General features: G+C 53.8%; 1 protein-coding gene across 2 annotated transcripts; it reads left to right on the plus strand.

Annotated features, from left to right (window-relative positions):
• Positions 1–474: 474 nt before the first annotated feature.
• RASL10B (RAS like family 10 member B) lies at positions 475–9,723 on the plus strand. 2 transcript variants are annotated; one of them, XM_053570611.1, is made up of 4 exons: positions 475–710; positions 3,303–3,665; positions 8,587–8,711; positions 9,188–9,723. In XM_053570611.1, the coding sequence occupies exons 2-4, from the start codon at positions 3,450–3,452 to the stop codon at positions 9,456–9,458; spliced, it is 612 nt and encodes a 203-aa protein (XP_053426586.1). In that variant the 5' UTR covers positions 475–710; positions 3,303–3,449; the 3' UTR covers positions 9,459–9,723. The 2 variants fall into 2 exon arrangements, with proteins under 2 accessions (XP_053426586.1, XP_053426587.1); XM_053570612.1 differs by having other exon boundaries at positions 481–710; positions 3,308–3,665.
• The last annotated feature ends 205 nt before the right edge of the window (positions 9,724–9,928 follow it).

A 9,928-nucleotide genomic window follows, 5' to 3' on the forward strand; every position in this document is an offset into this window, starting at 1 on the left:
AGGGGAATGGAGGTCATGCGTTGGCAGAGAATCAGCTCTGCCGTGCACCAGCTGGGTCTGCCTTTCGCCGCCGCAGTGAAGGGCAGAGTGACCACCCTTTGCTCAGTCCTCCAGCGGGTGGAGGAGCAGAGCCTGGAAGTCTCTAGAGCGCAGCTCGGGGCACACAGGGGGCGCCTGCAGGGTAACTAACAGACTGCCCTGTGGCGGGTCGGAAGGCTGGTCCGGGGAAGAGGAATGTGAGGCCAGGAGTCGGAATGAATCCAAGGCCTTCGGGGCCTTTCCCGTGCCTCTCTCCAGCTCCTGCAGTTAGAGATAAATCCTCCCAGGGCGAGTCTGAAGGGGTGTGAAGGTCGAGGCTAGGGATCGAGGAAGAATTCGTCCAGGGCTGCCCAAGCGAAATGTGTCAGGCTCAGGGACCCAGCGGAATGCCAGCCCGCCTCCCCCTCCCTCCTCCTCCTCCTCCCTGTTCAGCGCGAGCGGGCGGCGCGCTCCGGAGGGAGAGCTGGGGCTGGAGGTTCTACCCCCTCGGCGGCCCGCACCTGCCCCCACCCCGTCCGCGCCCGCCCTGAGCCCGCCCCGACTGGGCAGCCGGGGGCGCCCCCACTGCTCTCCCCCCGGGCGGGGGAGCCGGGGGGCAGCGCCGGAGCCCGGGGGGAGCACAGCCCCACCGGCCGGCCGGCCAGGGCAGGGGGCAGCTAGGACGGCCCGGGGTAAGCGGCGGGAGGAGGGGAAGGCGGGCGGGAGCTGGGGTGGGTCGGGCCATGGGCAAGAGGCGTGGAGGGGACGGCCGGGCGAGGGGCGTCCAGGGCGAGGAGGGAGGAGGGGGCCGGCGGGCTGGCGGGGAAGCGGCGCGGGGCGGCCACGTGAGAGCTGGAGCTGGGGGCGGGGGTGCCTGCAAGGTGCTGGAGGCGGAGAGCGAGCTGGGCTCCTACATCCCCCAAACTCCTATCAATCAGGTCATGGGGAGCCCAGCATCTTTGCGTTGCCCCCCAGCCCATCCCCTGGCGAACATGGTTAGAACAAACAACTGGCCGACGTGTGACCCGGCCTTCGGGATCCGCGAAGCCCCTGCCCTCAGTCAGGGGCAGAGGCTCAGGTGGCTAGACAGGGAGCGAAGGGGACAGAAACCGGGCTTTGGCCCCTGTGTGTGTCCCCAGTCTCTTGCTGGCGCTGTCTGCAGACTCACTGCAGAGCGCAGGCCTTGGGGAGGGAGCACTTTGGGGCCTGGGGCCTGCTTCTTGGGACAGCCCCTTTCTACCCCCACCCAGCCAAGGGTGTCGGATTAATTTATGCTGAGACCCAGGACCTCTGCCTGGGAAGGTGGGGCACGGATCACCTCTGAGTTTCGGAAGGGCCACACTTAGGCCTGGTGTGTTCCAGGAGGCTGGCCCCAGCCTAGGGGCCTCTCTCTTGCACCCCCTCCCTGGCTTCTGGGCTGTGCCCCGCTTTTATTTCTCTGCTCCTCCCCAGGAAGGGCCGGTGTCTAGGTTGGGAGTGTGGTGTCCAGGAGAATCTAAAGGTAGGGTTCAACTAGAAACCTGAGTCGCCACACCCAGAGAGGGGCCAGGGCTCTTCTTGTACTCCTTGCCCTCTCTTCTTCCCCTAGGACTGCCCCCTCCCCACCTGCTTGTGCTAGTTATATAATTAACCCAACTGAGTCTCTCTGCCAGCCTGGCAGTGTCCAGGGGTGCCTATCTGGGGAGGAGGGATTGGCACTTCCCCTCGTCCCAAGCCCATGTAAATGTATGAGCACCTGTTGGAGAAAAGACATTGCATGGAGCAGGAAGGAAATTCTGATCCTTAGTCTTAGCTGACACCTCAACTGGCTATGAGGTCTTCACTAAGACTTTGGGTGGTTTTTTTTTTTTTTTTAACTTTAATAAAATGAGAAGAATCTCTCACTGAGCCCAGGCAACAGTGGATAGTGACCCTCCTGTGATTGCTGGGAGGTCTCTTTGAGACTGTGGAAAACCTTATATGAGTGAAAGACCCTTGTATATACTAATGGCCCCTGTTCACTGAGCACTGCCCCTGCACCAGGCACTGAGCTTTGCATGCACAACCTCATAACACCCTATGAAATCTTGCCTAAGGCCACCGGTTAGGTGTATGGCAGAGCTGGGAATCAAAGCCTGGTGGTTCTCACTTCAAATGCTGCCCTTTATTTACTCTGCTGTTTGTACACATACTCTATGGATGGAGTTCTTTGAACCAGGACAGCCTGGGGGGACATTCAGCTGTGAATTGTGCATTTGAGGCTATTAGCCCCATTTTACATATGTGCAGACTGAACAGGTGATTTGCCTACTGACCCACAGTTGAGACATGTCAGAGTTGGGGGTTATACCCAGGCTCTAAAGTCAATGAAACTGAGCAAGCAAGGTACTAATGAATCCATTCCAAGATCCAATCCCCTAGCAGCCCCTTCCTGGCACCTGTTGAGTGCCAGGCCCTCTGAGCTTCAAGGGATGCCAGGAAATCAGACCCAGTCCTCAGCCTATCTGAACTCACCAGCTAGGGTCACTACACTTGCAAGTTGGAAGTGTTGTGACATTGTAGAAAGGAGTAGCTGTCATTCCCAGCTGCGTGACTTGGGCTGTACGTCTTACTCCTTCTGAGACTTCTCTGGAGTGGGGCATAATAGTACCAATCCCGTAGGGAATTGCCCAGGGATAACCACAGGAACATGCTACCAGAATAAGTGGTCACCAGCATTGTGCTCCAGAGCCCGAGAGGTCATCTAGTGCATGGTTCTTGATTGGAGGGCATTTGGAAATGGGAGAGCAGTTTGGGTCATTATGGTGACTGGAAGCTGTGGCTGGCAGTTACCTCCTGGGAACCATGGAAGGAAAATGTCTTGCAGTGTGTGGGCAGTCCTGCACAATAAAGGGCTCTCTCCCCACAGAATTCCAGGAGTGCCTCCCCTGAGACGTACTTGCCTGATCTCACCCCTTCAGGATGAGACTAAAACTCAGAGGAGCTCTGTCTCATCCAGGTTCTGTGGAAAAGCTAAGCTTAAACCCAAGTCCAGTGCTCTCCGCACTCTGCTCTGCAGCCTTCCTTGGTTGGGGAGACAGACGTGGAGAAAAGTCAAGTCATGATATAAGTCAAGACAGATTGATTCCCTCTAAAAGGACAATAGGAGAAAAGGGAGAAGTTCTGGATAGGTGGAGATAGGGGTTCTGGGAAAGGGCAGGCATGCCAGGTGGCAATAAGAGCTTCAACGAAGTCCCAGAGGTAGAAAAGTGCAGGATGGGAACAGGGACAAGCCAGTGCACTGAGCCCACCTCTTGTTCCCACAGTGCAGGTGGAGACCGCACAGGGCCCAGGGCAAGCAGAGGCAAAAATGGTTGGTCCTGACGGTGGCTGAGCCCCCAGCCCCTGGAATATGCAGCCCGGGGGAGTCCCAGGCAGCGGCAAGGACGCGGTGGCGGAGTGGGGCGGGAGGCATGGTCTCTACCTACCGGGTGGCCGTGCTGGGGGCGCGAGGCGTGGGCAAAAGTGCCATCGTGCGCCAGTTCTTGTACAACGAGTTCAGCGAGGTCTGTGTGCCCACCACCGCCCGCCGCCTCTACCTGCCTGCTGTCGTCATGAACGGCCACGTGCACGACCTCCAGATCCTCGACTTCCCGCCCATCAGCGCCTTCCCTGTCAACACGCTGCAGGTAGGGGGGCCCTCCTGGGCACTGGGCAATGGGAAATGGAGGGCAGAGAGGAAATGCTGGACTCCAACCTGCTGTAGCTCTGGCCCTATTGCCAGGGGCCCACTGCTGGGTTTGAGAGCTCATCATTGCACCCTGGGCTGCTATCCTTAGAGCTGTTCCAGGAATCCATTCATTTGTGTGCTAGTTTATTCAACAAATATTTGATGACCGTTTAATGTGTGCCAGGACCTGCAGTGGGCACTGGGGCAGAATGGTGAACAATACAGAATGGGAATTTGCTTTCAAGGAACTCATAGTCTGGTGAGAATAGACTAATAGGCAGTTATTAGATAGTGTGATAGATATGTGCTGTGATTGGAGGAGGCGAAGGGAGCTGGGGCAGCCCTTACGGGGCATCTAAACCACCCAGTGTGTTGGGGTGGGGCCCACAGGAGGGGATGTCTTTTCCTTTTTTTTTTTTTTTTTTTGCAGTTTTTGGCCGGGTCTGGGTTTGAACCTGCCACCTCCGGTATATGGGGCCGGTGCCCTACTCTGTTGAGCCACAGGCACTGCCCCGGATGTCTTGACTAAGTAGATTTTAGGCAGGTAAGGGGCAGTAGAAAGAAGGAAATGGAACACTGGCTGCCTGACAATATTCTGGGCTCTGCTCCCCCTACCTCAGACCTCACTCCAGGTCATTTATAGAAGGGACACCAACAGCATAGGCTGGTAGGACCTGGGAAAGTTGTATTCTCAGAGATTCTGGAGACCCAAACCAGGTCTCCTGCCCAAAGGCTTCTCTTAGGTGATATTCTATCCCCTGACCTTAGGACCTGCTTGGTGGACACCCTTCCTGCCAACTGTGGATTTCAGCGTCCTTGCTTATGGTGTTCTTTCTCTCAGTGCAGAGGGAAGCTGAACTCTAAAGCATGTTTGCTCACTGAAGGAAGCCTCTGACCAGAGCAGAGGTTTTAAGGGAAGAAAAGACACGGTGCTGGAGACCCAGAAGGCAGGGGACAAGGCTAGGCAAATTGTAATCGGGAAAATACAGCAATTTCTTGGGCTAAGATTGGGGGCTGGGGCTGGCAAGCAGCTCAGCATACAATATGGTCTCAGAAACACCAGGAGGGCCTTGGCCCAACCTGCTAGAGACACTTGTCTCTCCCATGCGAGGTGCCTGGAGGTCAGCACCAAAGACAAATGCCTGATCCAAACATCTGCCCCTCGTTCTCCTCTAAAGGAGACTTTAATGGCAGCCTGAGTGGACACTCAAATCCTTTCTCCAAGCCTGCACACTGAGCTTTTTTTTGAGACAGAGTATCAAGCTGTCCCTCTGGGTAGAGTGCCATGGTGTCACAGTGCACAGCAACCTCAAACTCTTGGGCTTAAGTGATTCTCTTGCCTCAGCCCCTCAAGTAGCTGAGACTACAGGCGCCCGCCACAACACCTGGCTACTTTTTGGTTATAGTGTCATTGTCATTTGGCAGGCCCAGGCTGGATTCTAACCTACCAGCTCTGGTGTATATGGCTGGTGCCCTAGCCGCTAAGCTACAGGTGCCGAGCCCACACTGAGCTTTGTTTATCTTTTCATATAAATTGTATATATATTTTTTAGTTAATTTAATTTAATTTCGGAATAGGTAAGATAAAATTTAAAAGTCCAAACTTTGGCCTGGAGAAATCTTGGTTCTTTCCCTAACCCCCTTCTCTCTGGTTTCTGCCCCACTCTCGGTTACCATTGTTGGTTTTGGACCCATAGCTTCCAGTGTTTCTTTACTCACATAAAATAATGTTGGCTGGGTGCAGTGGCTCACGCCTGTAATCCCAGCACTTTGGGAGGCCAAGGTAGGAGGATCACTTGAGGCCAGGAATTTGAGACAACCTAAGCAATATAATACAACTTCATCTCTGCAAAAAAAAATTTTTTTTTTAATTAGCAAGGCTTGGTGGTGCACACCTGTGGTCCCAGCTACTTTGGAGGCTGAGGTGAGAGAATTGCTTGAGCCCTGGAATTCCAGCTGACAGTGAGTTATGATCAGACCACTGCAGTCTAGCCTGGGCAACAAAGTGAGACCCTAATGCAAATACAAAAAACAAAAACAATACTGTTCTATACCTTGTTTTTTTTTTAACTTAATATAACCTGTAGATTTTTTCATGTCAGTATTTAGAGGACTCCCTCCTTCTTTAATGGTTATACTGCACTCCACTGAAGATTTACCAGGGAGTCCTTTCTCATTGGACAGTCTTGTGCTGGTTCAAATGATGCCACAATGAATAGTCTTGTACATAAGTCACTTTGTACAGAGGTAGGTATATCTATGGCATTGATCCCTGGAAATGGCATTGCTAGATCAAAGGGCAAATTCATATGGAGTTTGGAAGACCTTCCCAGGTTCTCCTTTATAGAAGTTGTATATGCCTGGCGGCACCTGTGGCTCAGTGAGTAGGGCGCCGGCCCCATATGCCGAGGGTGGTGGGTTCAAACCCAGCCCCAGCCAAACTGCAACAAAAAAATAGCTGGGCGTTGTGGCGGGCACCTGTAGTCCCAGCTACACGGGAGGCTGAGGCAAGAGAATCACTTAAGCCCAGGAGTTGGAGGTTGCTGTAAGCTGTGTGAGACCACGGCACTCTACCAAGGGCCATAAAGTGAGACTCTGTCTCTAAAAAAAAAAGAAGTTGTATATGCCATGCTCCTCTAAGCAATGTACATGAGGCCTGTTTCCCGAAAGCCTCACCTTCAGAATGTATTTTCAAACATTTGGAATCTTGACAATCTGAGAGATTAGATATAATATTCTCATTCTAGCCTTTATTTGCATCTCTGAGTGAGTTGAATGTCTTTTCATATGTTTAATGGCCTCTGTGTTTCTTTTGCCAAGAACTGTTAAGGTCCTTTGCCCATTTTTCTATTGGGCTGTTAGCCTTTTTCTTCATGATTGGCCCTGAGTTTTGGAGTAAAGGGATAAGCCAGCCAATCAGGAGACTTCCTCCTCTCCCTTTTAGGACCTCCAAGAGAGGAGTTGGTGGAAGGGAGCCTGCAAGTCCCCTCAGGGAGACAGCATTCTGGGGGAGAAGGGGGACTGTCACTCACAAAGGCTGGCAGCTGTGTTCTCTCCCCAGCAGAGAGCTTGAAGACCTGGAGCCTCTCATCCCTCTCATTTTTCACTGATCTCCACTTGTCCTGTGGAAAGGGGGAGGAGCCATAAGCACATGCAGGTCCCAGGCTCTTGGAGGTCACCATGTCCAAGTAGAGTGCAGTCTCCCCTGGCCTAAGAAACCAATTCATGGTTTCCTATGGCTTTAGATTTGTCCTCAGCATCCTCCCCCTGCACCAAAAACTAAAACCTCAGCACAAAGAAAAGATGCCACATCATCTCTCTGGGGAAATCCACGGCAGCATCTTCTAAGCCTTTGAGTTGGGGAGCGCTGTTCTGAAGTTCGGCTTAAGCCTGCACTGCTGCCACCAGTCATTTCCCTTTTATTTCTTCTTTGAAGTAGAGAACCAGCTGTAGTCTTTCTTCAAGTCTGGTACCTGCCCCACTCAACTCATCAGCTGGGACAGGAGACATGCCTCTGTCTCCTTCTAGTGTTTTCCCTGGGTCCGTAAGGGAGAAGACCCTGATTCCCTTTGCCCTACTTCTGTCCCCTCAACTTCATGGACCCCCTTCTTTCCACACACTGGATGCCAAAACTGTTGCATCTGCTGGCAGATTAACTAGCTAATTAATCTTTCAAGGAACCTTCTCTTTAGAGCAGGCATCCTCAAACTTTTTAAACAGGGGGCCAATTCACTGTCCCTCAGACCATTGGAGGGCCAGACTACGGTAAAAAAAAACAACAAACAAACTATGAACAAATTCCTGTGCACACTGCACATATCTTATTTTGAAGTAAAAAACAAAACGGGAACAAATACAATTCACACCGCTTCATGTGGCCCATGGGCCGCAGTTTGAGGACGCCTGCTTTAGAGCATTCAGCCATTCCACAGGCCTCTTCATCTGGAGCCCCTTCCTGAGAAATTGCCACAAACATTCAGGACCCTAGGGCCCTGCTCTGCCTCAGCCTGTCATGCATCCAGTCTCAATCCTTTTCTCCTCAGGCCCCTATTTCTCAACCCTGAGGGCAGAGTGGAACATACAGTAGGGGCTCATCAGGTGGCAATACAAGTGCAGCAGCAGCAGTAGCAGCAGCAGCAGCAGCAGCAGCAGCAGCAGCAGAGGTTGCCTTGATCCCAGCTTGAGCCTGGTGGTATTCAGCACCATGGAGAGCTCACCAGGCTAGGTAGTGTCATGATGGCACATCTGCTAAGAGGCAACAGTGCAGGGCACTGAGTGGGGAGGAGGGAGTATGTAAAAATGAGGAGGGCCTGGCTCTGACCCTCTCAGGAGCTCACAGCAAAAGTGGAGAACTGGAGATGAAACAGCTCTAACTAAAGGATCTAAAGGATTGTTAGAACACAGGAGACGAAGTAGTTTCCTGCTTGCAAGAAGGGTGGGAAATCAGGAAGGCTTCTTAAAGAAGGAAACACTTGAACTGAGCCTTGGAAAACAGGATTTCAACAGATCCAACAACTAGCTCAGGGCTGGGCTCTTCAAGGCACTTAATAAATGTACCTGTTGAAGAAAGGGCTGAATGGATGGATAAATGGGTGGATGAAGGGATAAAGTGGGACAAGGCAGATGTACACAAGATGGTGTAGTGGCCCTGGAGGACAGTGTAACCTGCTCTGTCCTGGCTTGGGAATGAGGAAGCTGCAGCACCAAGCTTCTCCATTCTGCCCATTCTGCCCAGGCCTGGCCTCTCCTGGGGATGAGTGGGTATGGAAAGTTCCAAGTGCAGTGGCAGGTGAGAGCACTGCCCATCTAGCAGAAGGTGGCTGGGGTTGGAAGAGCCCTTGTTTCTGCCCTGACCCTGGTACTGGCTGGGGGGTTTGCAGGAGTGGGCAGACACCTGCTGCAGGGGACTTCGGAGCGTCCACGCCTACATCCTGGTCTACGACATCTGCTGCTTTGACAGCTTTGAGTACGTCAAGACCATCCGCCAGCAGATCCTGGAGACAAGGTGAGGGGCTGAACACAGCCTATTGCCACCTCTGTGGGTGCCCCAATGCCAGCCAGTCCCCAAAGAAAGGGGACAGTAAGGGTACACAGATGAAGCATTTGTGCTGTCAGATTCCCACACTCGAACATGCACCCGCCCACATTTTGCTCACTCATTGTGGAACTCTGACCATGGGGTGGCTAGACTAGTGCTATAGTAAAAACCTTGGTCTCTGGGAACAACACCGCCAGTGCCATTCAACTACGTGACTTCAGGTCAGTTAACAGTGAAGCCTGTTTCCTCGTTTGCAAAATGGGGGTAATAATAGTACCTACCTTTTGGATCAGTTGTGCTGATCAGAGAATATAATTTAATCTCCAGGGCTCAGAGCTGCCCTGGCAGAGAGCGGGTGGGGATAGTAATAGTGCTGCCGTCCTGGGAGTCCAGTGATTGTGAGACAGGCGTTGGGGTTCTGAGATTCTTGCCTCGTCCTGCAGGGTGATCGGCACATCGGAGACACCCATCATCATCGTGGGCAACAAGCGGGACCTGCAGCGCGGACGCGTGATCCCGCGCTGGAACGTGTCGCACCTGGTGCGCAAGACCTGGAAGTGCGGCTACGTGGAGTGCTCGGCCAAGTACAACTGGCACATCCTGCTGCTCTTCAGCGAGCTGCTCAAGAGCGTCGGCTGCGCGCGTTGCAAGCACGTGCACGCCGCCCTGCGCTTCCAGGGCGCGCTGCGCCGCAACCGCTGTGCCATCATGTGACGCCCGCCGCACACCCCGAGCAGACCCGGGCGAGGGCCGGGCTGTGCTGGGGGCGACTTTCTCGCGGGACTGCGGGGCGGGAAGGGGGCGGGAATAGAACTGTGATGGTCCGGGTCTCAGGCTCCCCTAAGCCAGGCTCTCCCCCATAACTGCTCAGCCCCTCGCCGGGTCTGTCTTCCTGGGACAGCGCCTTCAGTACTGTAGTTAGTGCAGTACCCGGCCTGGCCCGAAGGGGCGCCACAGCCTTTTGGAATGGAGCGAGGGGGGGAGGTGTGCGGAGGCGCTGCCTTGACCAGGCCCCCACCTGTCTTCTCCGAATGTGTCTGTCTTTGCCCGGTGTCTTCCCTTCCTGTATCTGTCTGTCCCAGCGTCTGTCAGTCCTTGCCCTCCAGCCCCCCTCGCAGTACCCACCAGCTCCGCTCACAGGGCTCTCATCTCGTCCATCCCCTTGTCGCAGACCCTGGTAGCTG

The sequence above is a fragment of the Nycticebus coucang genome, chromosome 18 (assembly GCF_027406575.1).
Source record: "Nycticebus coucang isolate mNycCou1 chromosome 18, mNycCou1.pri, whole genome shotgun sequence".
Classification (NCBI taxonomy): Eukaryota; Metazoa; Chordata; class Mammalia; order Primates; family Lorisidae; genus Nycticebus; species Nycticebus coucang.